Source organism: Prionailurus viverrinus, chromosome B3, assembly GCF_022837055.1.
Source record: "Prionailurus viverrinus isolate Anna chromosome B3, UM_Priviv_1.0, whole genome shotgun sequence".
Classification (NCBI taxonomy): Eukaryota; Metazoa; Chordata; class Mammalia; order Carnivora; family Felidae; genus Prionailurus; species Prionailurus viverrinus.
This window is the reverse complement of record NC_062566.1, coordinates 55566203-55581837: the sequence shown is the minus strand read 5'-3', so window position 1 is coordinate 55581837 and position 15635 is coordinate 55566203. Positions and strand designations below refer to the sequence as shown.

The 15635-nt window shown below is 43.6% G+C and overlaps 1 protein-coding gene across 1 annotated transcript in view; it reads right to left on the bottom strand.

Annotated features, from left to right (window-relative positions):
- Positions 1 to 8224: 8224 nt before the first annotated feature.
- Positions 8225 to 15635, bottom strand: part of TGM5 (transglutaminase 5) — a 30920-nt gene continuing 23509 nt past the window's right edge. The window contains exons 9-13 of the mRNA XM_047862251.1: positions 15366 to 15605; positions 11651 to 12016; positions 10938 to 11098; positions 9355 to 9488; positions 8225 to 9162 (exon numbers count right to left, since the gene is read on the bottom strand). Of these exons, the coding sequence (XP_047718207.1) occupies positions 9009 to 9162; positions 9355 to 9488; positions 10938 to 11098; positions 11651 to 12016; positions 15366 to 15605 (1055 nt within the window). The 3' untranslated portion in view covers positions 8225 to 9008. The remainder of the gene's footprint in view (positions 9163 to 9354; positions 9489 to 10937; positions 11099 to 11650; positions 12017 to 15365; positions 15606 to 15635) is intronic.

The following is a 15635-nucleotide window of genomic DNA, read 5'->3' as shown; positions in this document are numbered from 1 at the left end:
AGTGCCTGGGTGTAAGGCTTTCTGTATACCCTTTAGTGTAAGAAATAAGCCCACTGACCCAGTCAAAGGAGGGAGAGGAGACTCGGAGCACAGTGAAGGGAGGCTTTAATCAACATTCTTGCAAGAGGGGTGTCTGATGGACAGGCACACTAGGGGTGGTTACAGCAGGCAATTTATCTCCTACCATGCAAGTCCTTCCCCTGATTCCTCATTGGCTGAGTACAACAGAGATTACAGCCTTACCGGGAAGTCGCCTATGCCCATGTAAGGCAAAAAGTAGTTTAATGGGAGCAAAGGTACGTTTCTTGAGGTGATGCAGAGACCTCAGTTATTTGGCGCAAGCTCATTGCAAAGCCCGTGAAAAATAAGCTCCTGAAATGGAGAGAGTAAGGAGAACCAGGAAGTCAGATATCTAAGGGTTTGGGACTCCAGTGTGTGTGTGTGTGTGTGTGTGTGTGTGTGTGTGTGTGGGCGCGCGCGTGCATGCGCGCCAGCCGGAGAGGGAGTGATACATATTTCCAATAGGTTGTAAACCTATTGTTAACTAGACAGCACAGCTTTTATTTGCTATTTCTGAATATGAATCATCTCACTTCTCACATTTAGTATCTTTATACCACAACAATGTATTGTAATTATTTGAAAAATAACAAAAACTTGCAAGAGAAAGAAAAGGCTGTTTTCTTTACAAAAGACAGACTGAAAGACTGTTTTCACCACAGTGAGTCCTCTGGCTCTGGGAGGGCAATGGGGGAGTCATGGGCTGGTATCCCTTTTTGGATTTGTTTCACTTTTGGTACTAATAGAGATAATCTCTCCTGATACATTTCCCAGGGAACTCCACAAACACCCACTTTCTGGCAGTATTTCAGTTGGGGCATTTTGAGGGAGCCTGTGACATATTGCTATGTTTTGGTTGAGCGGGGTAAAGGAGAATGGGAGATGCGAGGAAGATGGAGGCATGAGTGACCAGAAAGTTCGGTCCTGCTTCCCACTACATCCACACCTTTCAACTTCCCAGCCTCTGGCAGAAAAACAAAGTGGCCAGTGTATACCCAAGAAGGATTCATTTATTCATTCATGATACAAACATTTATTGAACACTATTGTTCATCAGGAACTGTAATAGACACTGGTAATACAGTAATAAATTAGATAGATGTGTCTTTACCAACAAGGAGCTTATATTCCAGCAGGAGGAAACAGTGTTAAGTGCTTATACTGTTAATTATTTGCTTGCCATTGTGATAACTGCTATAATAGAAAAGTTCCAAGTTCTATGACCTAGGTGTGGAGGTCCAGGGAGGTTTCCCTGACAAAGCAAATTTAAGCCAGGAAACAGGAAAGATAGCTAGGCAATGGGGCAAGGGGTGGGATGGTATGGGAGGAAAGAGAACAGCATATGCAAAAGCCCTAAGGGAAGGAGCAATCAAAGGAAGGTCAAGGGACTGGATGGAGCAAAGCCTGTGATGAGAAGTAAAGGCAAGGGCTGAATTTTGTAGAGTTGAGTTAAGGATTTTGAATTTTATCCTCAGAGTTCTGGGAAGTTAACAAATGGGACTTTAAGCAATGGAGTAACAATCACATTAGCATTTCTTAAAATACCACTCTGGGGCTCCTACGTGGCTCAGTCAGTTAAGCTTCCTGACTTCAGCTCAAGTCATTATCTCACAGTTCACAATTTCAAGCCCCTGCTTAAGATTCTGTCTCCCTCTCTTTCTGCCCCTCCCCTGCTTGCACTGTCTCTCTCTCTCTCTCTCTCTCTCTCTCAAAAATAAATAAAAGTATTTTTAAAATGGATTTAATGGCACAAAAACAGACACACAGACCAATGGAATAGAATAGAAACCCCAGGGGCGCCTGGGTGGCGCAGTCGGTTAAGCGTCCGACTTCAGCCAGGTCACGATCTCGCGGTCCGGGAGTTCGAGCCCCGCGTCAGGCTCTGGGCTGATGGCTCAGAGCCTGGAGCCTGTTTCCGATTCTGTGTCTCCCTCTCTCTCTGCCCCTCCCCCGTTCATGCTCTCTCTCTGTCCCAAAAATAAATAAACGTTGAAAAAAAAAAAATTAAAAAAAAAAAAAAAAAAAAAAAGAATAGAAACCCCAGAACTAGACCCACAAACGTATGGCCAACTCATCTTTGACAAAGCAGGAAAGAACATCCAATGGAAAAAAGACAGCCTCTTTAACAAATGGTGCTGGGAGAACTGGACAGCAACATGCAGAAGGTTGAAACTAGACCACTTTCTCACACCATTCACAAAAATAAACTCAAAATGGATAAAAGACCTAAATGTGAGACAGGAAACCATCAAAACCTTAGAGGAGAAAGCAGGAAAAGACCTCTCTGACCTCAGCCGTAGCAATCTCTTACTCGACACATCCCCAAAGGCAAGGGAATTAAAAGCAAAAGTGAATTACTGGGACCTTATGAAGATAAAAAGCTTCTGCACAGCAAAGGAAACAACCAACAAAACTAAAAGACAACCGACGGAATGGGAAAAGATATTCGCAAATGACCTATCGGACAAAGGGCTAGTATCCGAAATCTATAAAGAGCTCACCAAACTCCACACCCGAAAAACAAATAACCCAGTGAAGAAATGTGCAGAAAACATGAGTAGACACTTCTCTAAAGAAGACATCCGGATGGCCAACAGGCACATGAAAAGATGTTCAGGGTCGCTCCTTATCAGGGAAATACAAATCAAAACCACACTCAGGTATCACCTCACGCCAGTCAGAGTGGCCAAAATGAACAAATCAGGAGACTATAGATGCTGGAGAGGATGTGGAGAAACGGGAACCCTCTTGCACTGTTGGTGGGAATGCAAATTGGTGCAGCCGCTCTGGAAAGCAGTGTGGAGGTTCCTCAGAAAATTAAAAATAGACCTACCCTATGACCCAGCAATAGCACTGCTAGGAATTTATCCAAGGGATACAGGAGTACTGATGCATAGGGCCACTTGTACCCCAATGTTCATAGCAGCACTCTCAACAATAGCCAAATTATGGAAAGAGCCTAAATGTCCATCAACTGATGAATGGATAAAGAAATTGTGGTTTATATACACAATGGAGTACTACGTGGCAATGAGAAAAAATGAAATATGGCCTTTTGTAGCAACGTGGATGGAACTGGAGAGTGTGATGCTAAGTGAAATAAGCCATACAGAGAAAGACAGATACCATATGGTTTCACTCTTAAGTGGATCCTGAGAAACTTAACAGGAACCCATGGGGGAGGGGAAGGAAAAAAAAAAAAAAGAGGTTAGAGTGGGAGAGAGCCAAAGCATAAGAGACTGTTAAAAACTGAGAACAAACTGAGGGTTGATGGGGGGTGGGAGGGAGGGGAGGGTGGGTGATGGGTATTGAGGAGGGCACCTTTTGGGATAAGCACTGGGTGTTGTATGGAAACCAATTTGTCAATAAATTTCATATATATAATAAATAAATAAATAAATAAATAAATAAATAAATAAATAAAATGGATTTAAAAAATAAAATAAAATACCACGCTGGCTGGGGTTCAAAGTGGAAAAGAGAGGACCAGTAAGAGTCTGCCATAATGATTTAAGTGAGAGATGATGGTGGCCTGGTCAGGAGAGTGATGGTGAACATAGAGGTGGACTGATTTGACAGAAATGCAGGACATGAAATTGGTAAGACACACTAAAGTTTGGGTTACAGGGGGCAAGGAAGAAAAGATATTCAACAGGACTCCCACTTTCAAATAAATTAATGATGCTGGTACATTGCTTTACAAAGCATTTTTACATACATTATCTCATATGATCTGAAACTTCAATTGTGTAAACTAAGTAAGAGATCATTATTCCTGTTTTATTGGTGAGGAAACAGGTCCAGGGAGTAAACATATTTATTTTAATGAATGAATTAATGAGTAAATCAATTAACATACTGCCTCCTTCCAGAAAGAATTTAAGATGACTAACAGTGAAACATGATGTTTCAGAAGAGCATATATTGTGGTGCCTGACTGGCTCAGTTGGTAGAACATGTGACTCTTGATCTTAGAGTCATGAGTTCAAGCCCCACATTGGGCATGAAACTTACTTAAAAAAAAAAAAAGAACTTAGGGGCACTTGCCTGGCTCAACTGGTGGAGCATCTGACTCTCAATCTCAGGGTCATGAGTTTAAGCCCCCATGTTGGCCATGTAGCCTACTTAAAAAAAGAACATATATTGGGGTACCTGGGTGGCTCAGTCAGTTATACCTCTGACTTTTAAAACACTTTTTTTTTTAATTTTTTTTCAATGTTTATTTATTTTTGGGACAGAGAGAGACAGAGCATGAACGGGGGAGGGGCAGAGAGAGAGGGAGACACAGAATCGGAAACAGGCTCCAGGCTCTGAGCCATCAGCCCAGAGCCCGACACGGGGCTCGAACTCAAGGACCGCGAGATCGTGACCTGGCTGAAGTCGGACGCTTAACCGACTGCGCCACCCAGGCGCCCCTAAAACACTTTTTTAAAAAGTCTTTATTTATTTACTTTGAGAGACAGAAAGAGTACAAGCTGGGAAGGGGCAGAGAGAGAGGAAGAATCCTAAGCAGGTTCTATGCTGACAGCATGTAGGCTGCTTAGGATTCTCTTTCTCTCCATCTCTCTCTGCCCCTCCCCTGCTCTCTCCCTCTCTCTTTCTCTCGAATAAATAAATAAACTTTAAAAGAAGAGCATATATTAAAATGATGCAAAAGATGAATAGAGATGGAGATAAAATAGCAAAAATGAGACTAAAAATGCACATTACAATCTATCTGTAAACATGGTGTCCACACACTAGAAGTTTATCTCTGAGCCTCCCAGGATCTGATTTCCCAAGATTTCACAGTTTGTGGTAAAGACTGGACTCAAACATAGGTCAGGTCCAGCTCCGGTCCCATACATACATTCGACTTCATTATTAGCCTATAATCCAAACTATCACTAGGAAGTTCTCTCTATTCAGGCCTCTTTTAATACCTCTCAAGGATTTCTGCTTCTAGATAGAGCAAACTAGTTTGATACTATAGCCCCTGTTGATAATAACCAGAAAAACTGAATAAAATATTTCACATATCTGCCTGAAGGCATCAAGGCATCAAGGATTTGAGGGATCAAGATCTCATGGAGAAGAGAAGCACAGAGAGGTAAGCCTGACAGAGTGCCACTTTTCCCTTTAGGATATTTGCTGATTCACAATTGGCGGATGACAGCCTGAGAATCTGAGCAGATCTTCTGGCAATCTCGCAGGGCTGGAGGATATAAATTGGAGCTCCAGGGCCACCAGGATGAAGGGTCTCAATAAATACCCCAGGTTTTCAATCAGGACCCCTGAAGGACTCTACTCCAGGAGTAAAGGTAATAGGAAATAGACCAACGCTTACAAAGACTGAAACCCAGTTTTGCTTGTTTGTTTTTAGGCACTCAATTAATGGAGATTTTTATTCCTGCTGACATTGTTATGGATGCTATTATTATTTATCTAATAAAGTTGTAAATGTTGAAACAGTATAGGATGGTTAAAAATTTTTTTATTGTGGTAGAAAACGTATACCATAACATTTATCATCTTAACCATTTTTAAGTATACAATTCAGTAGTGTTAAGTATGTTTACATTGTTGTGAAAGAGATCTCCAAAACCTTTTCATCTTGCAGAATTGAAATTTGAACTCCCTCATACTCCCTCCCCTCAGGCTCTGGTAAGTATCATTCTACTTTCTATATCATTAATTTGACTAATTTAGATACTTCATGTAAGTGGAATCATACAGTATTTATCCCTTTATGACTGGCTTATTTCACTTAACATAATGTCCTCAAGGTTCATCCATATTGTAGCATGTGACAGGATTCCCTTCCCTTTTAGGGATGAATATTCCATTGTATGTATATACCAAATTTTGATTATCCATTCATCCTGTGATGGACATTTGGGTTGCTTCTTCCTCCTGGCTATTGTGAATAGTGCTGTGGATATGGGTGTGCAAGTATCTCTTTGAGACCCTGCATTCAATTCTTTTGAAAATATACCCAAAATGGGATTGCTGGATCATATGGTAGTTCTATTTTAAACTTTTTGAGTAACTGCCATACTGTTTTCCAAAGTGGTTGCATCATTTTACAATCCTACCAACAACTTCTCAATTCCCACCAATACTTGTTATTTTCTGTTTGTTTGTTTGTTTGTTTGTTTAAATAGCCATCTTAATGGATGTAATGTAATATCTCAATGTAGAGGATTTTTTTGAAAAATAAGAAGTTGACACACATTAGTTTCGGGTGTACAACATAGGGATTAGACAAGTCTTTACATTATGCTATGCTCACCACAAGTGTAGTTACCCATCTGTCACTATATGACGCTATTACAGTACCATTGACTATATTCCCTATGCTGTGCCTTTTCTTACCATGACTTATTCATTCCATAACTGGAAGCCTGTACCTCCCACTCCCCTTCACCCATTTTACCCACTTCTCCACTCCCTCCCCTCTGGCAACCATCAGTCTGTTTTCTGTGGGTCTGTCTCTTTTGTCTGTTTGTTCTTAGATTCCACATATAAGTGAAATCACATAGAATTTGTCTTTCTCTATATGACTTATTTCACTAAACAAACAAACATAGGGGTTCATATGTTTTTGAACTAGTGTTTTCATTTTCTTTGGTTACATAACCAGTAGTAGACTGGGTTGTGTGGTATTTCTACTTTTAATATCTCAGTGTAGTTTTGATTTGCATTTTTCTCATGATTAGTGATATTGAGCATCTTTTTATGTGCTTTTTTTGGCCATTTGTATAGTGTCTTTGGAGAGACATCTATTCAAATCCTTTGCCTTGTTTGCCTTGTTACTGCTCTATCCTTGGGCCTAGAATATTCAACACATAGGTACTCAATAAATGTTAAATGAATAGTTGAAAGACAACCTTGACATTCAAGGAAGGCCTTAGCTCAAAGGAATGCTCTGATGGGAGTTGTAAGCCTCTATGACAGGCCAGGATGGAGAACTATTTGTCCTTTAAGTGCTTCTGAAATCACATGAAGTCTGCTCAGCTCCGCAATATAGAATCAACTTTAAGCACTGACATTTCAGGCAAAGACCATGATCCAAGACTTAAAGGAAACAGATGCCTCCAGGTGATCGCTGTCCAAACTCCTTAGACTGCCTGCCTGAAGCTCTTCATCCCTTGGCTCTAGACTCATTTTTTCCTGCTACTTGCCACCTCCCACTCTTATCTCTAGCTATCAGAATGACTTGCAGTTCCTGACTGCTTTACTGCATTCCAACCCCTTTGACTCCTTGTCTGTTAGATTTTAGCTTAAATGCCACTCCCCTTCAGGAAGCCTTCCTTGATTCACAATCCCAAGATTGGACAAGTTGCCTCTCCTTATGCACCCATAACACCTTGCACTCACTCCAATGGTGGTTATCACCACTCTGTGTTAGAACCTCCTGTCCATTTTTCATTTTCCACATGCTTAGACTTGAGCTCCTTGAGGGCAGACCCTGGTCCTTCTTGTGTCCTCAGTGCCTAGCTCAGGACCTGGCCCCTATAGAAACTCTGAATATTTGTTGAGTGGAAGAGTTAATGAATGTACTGTTAAAATCAAGATTCCTTAAAGAGTCTGAGGGTGTGGTAGTTGACAAGTACTTCAGAGGTCACTGTCTCTGTAAGATGTTCCCATCCACAATGTTTTCCTGAAACCATTTTTCATGATTGTTAGGCAACAACTACAGAATGAAATAATTATATGTTACTTCAAGGTCCCTGCTGTTAGGGTTCTCCTGGTTCTCTCCTACTCTTTAATAGGGCCATCAACCTACTATGCAATTCTCACCACACCCTCTTCTCTCCCTCTGGTCAGTTACACTTACCATTTTGTTTATATATAATAGAAGTATTTATTTAATGTGTGTGCATTTAATATATGCCCAAAACAGCTGTCTTAGTCATGTAGCAGTACCTGGAGGGCAGGTGCATCATGCCTTTCTCCATCCCAAATTTGGCACGGTGCCGTGAGAAAGCAGGTGCATCTGAGAGGAGATAATTATTGGAGTGGCTTTGTGTTCACAGGGAGGATACATACGAGCTATAGCCATTATAAGGGTCTGAGAGTACTTCATTTCCTACCAAAAATCTGCTTCACTGCATCATCAGCTGGCGTTTTCTCTGGAACCACAGTCATTCCAGGTCCATCCAGCACCACAATGCACTGGCAGATTTTGAGCCAAGAGTCTGGAACTTTTAGGATTGAGGGACATCTTGGATGTGATATGGAAAGGGATTCAAAGGAAGGCCAAATGAGAGATCTCATTTTCCCCCAAGATACAAAGAGGTAGTATGTAGAAACATTTACAGGGGTTGGTTTTCCTAACTAGATCATGACGGACACACTATCTGTAAGTACCTTACTTACCTGTTGACATGTTTTCTGTAGCCCCACCACAACCAATAGAATGTAAGCTCCATGGGGGCAGAACCTTTGCTTTGTTTACTGTCTTCTCTCCTATACTCAGAACAGCAGCTGGCACATACTAGGCACTCAGAAATTCACCCTTGATGGGCTCAGGTGTTAAAACAATAGGACACTCCCAGCATCTGGAGAATAGGTAGGGGTTGCTGGAGGGAAAGTGATGACTACATGGGTGCAAAGGACTGAAATTTATTGGGACTAGGACATTAGCCACTGCAGTGACAAAATGACAGTGAGCTGCTCAGTCAGTCTTCTGAGGGGGCAGTAAGTCATGGTCAAGTCCAACCACTGCCCTCAGACATTTGAGTGTTATCTCACAACTCTGGATTGGACACCATAGAATCTCTGGTCTCCCAAGACTCCTTGGGAGCTGTGCAAATGGTCCAGGGGACTATTCATTGCTGACATCTCCTCTGTTGCTTACTTCAGAACCCCTATAAAGCTCCTGTTGTGGAGTGGCACAGCTTGCATTTGAACTTGCTCCTTCTCCTGAAGCTTAAAATCTGTGCATCCACTCATTGTTCCAAAATTTATAACCTCAAGTCTACATAGACATTCCTGTAACCCTTGATGTCCTTAAACTTGTTGCTCCTCAGATTAGCTTGGATCTGCCTTTGGCCACTCTTGAAGGGGACAGTCTCCAGAGTGATGCTGGCCCTGTGTTGAGGTTTGAGGACTCCAATGCTGTAGCATAGAAAACAGAATGTTAGAAAATCGTACCCAATATGATAACTCCAAAGCTCTTTCCACTCAGCAACCAGGGCTTTTCTTTCATCATGTTTTAAGAGACTGGCCTTGGCACCCGTCACCAGAAAGAAGGATAGTGATAACCCCAAGACAAGATGGAAGTGAAGGCTGAATACCCCCAGAACTCACAGAACTCTCTGCTGTTTCTTGAAGAGACCACTTCCTTCCACAGTCAGCACACAATCTGCAACATGCTCTGAGAGGGGGTTTGAAAACAGCACCTGTATGGAGAGTGGCTGATTCACAATGGCAGCTCCTAAAACCTAAACAGAGAAATCCAGGGAAGAGGAAGGGAACAGAAAATTAATCTCATTCCCCAATTCACTAAACCCTTGATTGGGCCCACTTCAACAGGAAGATGACTTGTATCTTCAGTGTCTGTTAATGCTTTCTATTATAGTTGCTGGAAATTTTTCCTTGTAGAGTTCTACTATATGTAAGACTAGGACTTTAAAATCTTTCTTACTGTTTCCTTTCTTTTCCATAATCCCCAATTTATTATGACTGAAATATTATCATACTGGGGAGTTTCTATGCTGATGGCATTTTATAGGTCACTTTTTCTGTTATGAATTAAAGAATGTTAGCTGTGCAATTGTGTAAGCAATTGCTCCTTAGATGTATTTCCTGAAGAGCTGGACTTCTGTGACCCAGGTTTTTCCAACTATGGGTTAAAACCAACTCGATGGATTGTTGTTAATGTTTTTAAAGAATGAAATAGAAGAAAATATTAGTGTATATCACACAAGATATTGTTATGTAAAATTTTGTTTCATTTATACATGCATAGATGTTTGTACAAAATATTTTACATCCCTCAACCCAGCATATGGAAAAGTCTGATAAATTGGAGTCTCTAGCGATGTTTCCTCTGCTCCAAGGATTTCATTGAAGTGTAAACTAATCAATCTCAAGGATTCTCATGCATAATTTGAGTGGATAGAATCTTCTTTGGCACTTTTGTATTGCACTTCCACTGTATCCCTTTTCTTCTTCTTAACATAACTGGCTCATTTCTTTTCACACCAGTGTGTGAGTGAAAAGCAATGGGACATTCAAGGCTGTAGACAGATGGAAGCAAACCTGGAAACCCTCCCTAAAACAGACTCCCGTGGCTGGGCTTGCCAGACACACCCCACCATGGGGCCCCACAGGCTCACTTGGCAGGGTCTAGGAGGCTGCTTGGCCTTGGGGAGATAGCACTGGAAGAGATCCATGAAGTCTTCCCACTCAGAGGACCACAGAATGTCACAGCAGGCAGTGTCCTCAGAGGCCAGCTCGTCTAATCCTCTCATTTGACAGTTCAAGAAGCAGAGACCCAGGGCCTTGTCTAAGAATGCACAGCCAGGAAATGGTAAATCACACCTAAGCTGATCTCAGTCAGTGCTTTCCTCCCCACTCAGGTTTCTCCCATCTGAGCTCATAGTTCCTCATGTTGACCCTGGGGAAAGCCATCAGTAGAAGGTGGTACAAGGGAGGCATCTCTCCTTGTCCTTTCCATGAAACCTGCTCAAGGTCCATCCATAACGCCTTTAATGGTGCAAGAGGATGGACATCCTGTCCAATGTTTTCAGATGAATTTCATGTTCTGATAGGGAGGTATTTGGGGACACCAGAAGAGTCAGAGGCAAGAGTCAGAGGCTGCTCTCCTGAACAGACTCTCAGAGGGCTCCCACCCCAGCCAGATCTCCAGGGGCCCCCAGACCACTTACATTAATCATGATGCGTGGATAAGCTAAGGTGATGATCTTGTCCACCAGAATCTTTTCTGGACTGTTCTTCTCTTCGCCCAGGGCACTGATGCGGATCAGCTTGTCTGTTGACAGGTACTGGCTATACTGGGAATAGGGAATTCTGCAGGAATGGGTCTTTACTAAGGAGAAAACAAAAAGATAAGATGAGTGTATCTGGGAAAATCAGCTAGGCCTTGGATGGATCTGGGGGACCTTTCTTTGGGAAAGTGGCTTAATACAAACATGTATTAAGCCCCAGTGAAGCAGGCACTAGGTTTTCAGGTGAGAGGCTGAGGTTAAGAAAGGCAAAATGGTTTCCCCAAGGTCATTCTACTGGTAAATGGATAAGCTGAGGTTCTAACCAAAGTCTGGAGGCCTCCAAAGCTCAGGCTTCCTCTATTAAACCAGGCTCCTTTCCTTGAAGTAGTAAAGGGAAGGGATTGGGTGGAAGAGAAAGGAGAGAAGAAAAAGAAGAAGAGGAGAAGGGAGGGAGGAAAAGAGGGAGAGAGGGGGAGAGAGAGGAAAGGAGGGAAGGAGGGGAGAAGGAATCTGTGCCGAAGGGGACATTAGGAAGACTGGTGTCACAGGGGTGTGTCCCCAGAATCCTTGTTGGCTGGCTTGTCCCCCCTGGCATTTCCATAACCCACTCTGTATACACAGACCATCCCTGTGCCCATACCCAGAGCCCATACCTTCTTCAGGAGAAAGTGTGATGAAGGCTGTGTCCTGCCAGAAAGGGGGCAGGGGGCTGCCATCATGCAGCAGAGACTGGGCACTCAGGTTCACCTTGAGGTCCTTGAACTGGAGTGACATGTTGAGGGCCAGCAGGACAAACCTTATGTCCTGGCCCATGTTGGGCGGGTCGAGCAGCTGGAATTTCAAGGAGACCTGGACTATATCACTGGGCCGAAGGGAAGGCATATGCAGGCTCCGAGGGCTGTCCCCGTTCAGTGGCACAGGTGTGGAATGTTGTGAGTCTGCTTTGTGGGGGCCTTCAGACCTTCTAGCCTTCAACTTCTGAAGAGCTCTCATAAACACCAGCCTCTCCTGGGGGGAACCTGGAAGGACAGAGATGGCACCGGCTGTGGACAAGTCTGACCCAGGGGTGCAAGCCTTGGCTGAACACCGCAGGTGTGTTAAAACCCTCATTTCCAACAATGAACACTGCCTACCTTGCATCAAGAGCTTTCTAAGTGTCAGCTTTGCTGAGCATTTCACACCATTCATCCTCACCTCAACCATGAGAGGGATGTATTGTTATTATTTATTATTATTATTTTTTAGCAGTGCCCATGTGAAAGTGGTGTCCCCAGTAGAGATAAGATGGCCCTTTAGACCTTCTCTTCAGTTCCATGAAAGGCCTAGAACTGTTTTTTCTTAAATCACTAGCACTGTTTTATTTATTTGCTTGTTTACTTACATTTTGACCCCTTTTACCCATTTCTCCCATCCCACCCCCCTTCATCTGGTAACCACCAATCTGTATTCTGTACCTATGAACTTGGTTTCTTTTCCGTGTTGTTTTTTTTTTTAGACTCCACACATAAGAGAGAAAATCATACAGTATTTGTCTTTGTCTGACTCATTTCAGTTAGCATAATGCCCTCAAGGTCCATCCGTATTGTGGCAAATGGCAAGATATCTTTTTTTTCTTTTTGTGATTGAATAATATTCCATTGTATACATATACTACATTTTGTTTAACCATTCATCCATCAGTGGACACTTGGGCTGTTTCCATAGCTTGACTATTGTAAATAATGCTGCAGTGAACATGAGGGTGCATATATTTTTTCAAGTTGGTGTTTTCATTTTCTTCAGACCAATACCCAATAGTGTGATTGCTGGGTCATATGGTAGTTCTATTTTTAATTTTTTGAGAAACCTCCATACTGTTTCCCACAGTGGCTGTACCAGTTTGCATTCCCACAACAGTGCATGAGAGTTCCTTTTTCTCCACATCCTTACCACCACCACCACCACCACCAACACTACCACCAACATAATCCATATACAGATGAGGAAAATGGGGCTCAGAGAGGTCACATCACTTGTCCAAATTCCACAACTGGCAAACGGCAGAATCCAGGTGGAAACCAAATCTGCCCAGCATGAAAATCTGTGCTCATGACCCCTAGACTCTATCCTGCCTTCTTCACGGGAAAGACAAAGGCCCTTTAAGCTTCTTGAAGATAGCACCGTGTGATTTCCTGTTCTAGAACCAATTGATTGGTCAGGTGTAGACTAATTCCTAGAAATGAGAAACTGAGAAGCCACAGTTTAAAAAGAAAAAAAGAAAGAAAGAAAGAAAAAGAAAGAAGGAAAGGGAAGGGAAGAGAAGGGAAGGGAAGGGAAGGGAAGGGAAGGAAAGGAAAGGAAAGGAAAGGAAAGGAAAGGAAAGGAAAGGAAAGGAAAGGAAAAAAAGAAAAAGAAAAAGAAAAAGAAAAAGAAAAGAAAAATATTTAGGCAAGCTGAGCTCCCAGAGAGGTGTGGCTTTAGTACTGGGGAGACACTGTAGCCAAGATATGCAGGAATAGTCACCCATGCTTCCCTAATAATCCCCCCACTGCTTTCACTAAGCAATCACTGTCCCCAGTGACTGTCCCCACCCCCACCCCAGTGCATCCCCACAATCTCCTCAGGTAGAGGCCACTTTTTTATCCTCTTGCCCTGGGGGTCATTCTAAGCCTCGTTCCAGTCAGAAAAGGATCTCAAGCATCTGCTTTAGCAAGAGTGGGCCCAGGGAGATGTGAATCAGATATAGCTCACCTGTGGTCGGCTCTACAGGCTGAGTGGGAGGAGACCAAATACTGCCTGACTAATCAGCACCCTCAGGCCCAAAGGAATATAGCTCCAAACCCCCAAGCTCACAGTGGAACCCCATGGACCTCTAGTGAATGCTGTCACTGCCCACCTACATCCCCTTGGAGCTTGCTAGTTCAATGCCCATGTGCCCTACTTTCAAATTCTAGCACTTTCCACTCTTTGTCTGAGGCTTTGTTTGCCACCAGAGCTGCTTTAGCCGGTGCATGGAACAGGCCAAAAGTGCTAGGGACTTTACACGGCAAGGAGCAGGCTTCAACCCTTGACTAGCCCCTTGCCTCTTGGATGAGATAAATCTGTGGTGCTGTTCTACACATTACTCTGAATCCCTTATAGGGTTGCCAGATTTAGCAAATAAAAATACAGGGCCATTTAAATCGAGTTTCAGCCTAACAACAAAGAATTTCGGACATGGTTAGACTAAAGCATTATTTGTCCTGTATTTTCCCTGGCAACCCCACTCGCAGAGCTCCCCAGCAGCAGCTGAGCTCCAGCTGCCTGTGCTGCTAACCAGCTTGACGAGGTGCCCTGTGTTGGCTTCTTCCCTTCCCCTATCTCCCTTGCTCACTCTCCTTCCTTCCAGGAGTTCCTGGATGACCTCACAGATAAACCACTTGTCCTTGAATCCTTGCCTCAGGATCTGTTCTGGCACCCAGAACAAGATAGCTCCAGAGTGGATGGAGGGGAAGGGGGTGATGAACAGCATACTGAGCTGTGTTCATTGCTTGCCTCTCATTGTGTAACCCCTTCCTATGCTCAGACTCTGGAACTTCTCTGTGGGTCCCAAAGGCCCACATAGACAAACCATAGATACCTACTGGCCAGCACTCCTAGCACCTGCTCAGCTAACTGCCGCTCCCCCACTTTCCTGATTCACTCTTGATTAGCTTTTCCTCCTCACTTAGCTTCTGGCCTTCATGGACTGTGTATTTTTGATTCGCCTCCCAGGGGGTTGGACCTAGTGCTTGGTCTTTCTCAAATTTTGGGAATTAGTTCACACCTGACTACCTTAACTGTCTATTTGTCCCTGCTGACTAGAGTAAGAAGCCCCTGCCAGGTCTCCCACCTCTCAGAACCGTCCTCTGCAGCAGGTGGGGGTGGGAGTAAACATGTGGCCTTGGTGTTTGTTGGTGGTCTGGACTGTCCTCCAAACACTAAAACAAAGTTAATTAATCAATATGTTACATGAAATTAATTAAATTAACTAATATGATAGGGTTTACAGATCCCCTGCCATCTTCAGAAGGAGGGTAACTTTCCAAGAAGGCAGCCATGAGGGATTCACATCCCACACTGGTGGGATGCCTGTTACTGGCCCTACAGGTCCATGTGACCATCTTGTGGAGGCTGCTCACTGGCCTGTGGGATGTGGGGTGGCGGTGAGCACAAGGAAGTGAGGCAATGGGAACATCTCAACTGAGACCTTAAAACTGAAGGGCTGAGGAGACAAGGGGACCTGGGTTATATCCCTCAGATGCCTTCTGGTTCCCCAGAGGGCCACCCCAGCTGGCTGGGCGGTTCCCTGGGGTGGGGGGGAAGGAGCCCACAGGACTTGGACTCTGGCAGGGATTGACTCAGTCATACCTTCTATGTATTTGTAGTTCTCTGTGACGTCATCTCGCTCATCACTTTGAATGCTCTTGGTGCTGATAAAATTGCCAACAGTATTCGTGTCCCGGTGAATTTTCTGCTCCTTCCCTCCGTAGACAAGCCAGGACATGCAGTCAGCATTGACCATGGAAAAGGCAAAGGCTGTGTCATAGTTCAGATCCACCTCTCCCTCTTTGATGGCTCTGACAGAGGCAGGGCCACAGCAGTAGAGGCCTGAAGGAGAACAGAAGAGCCACGATGGGT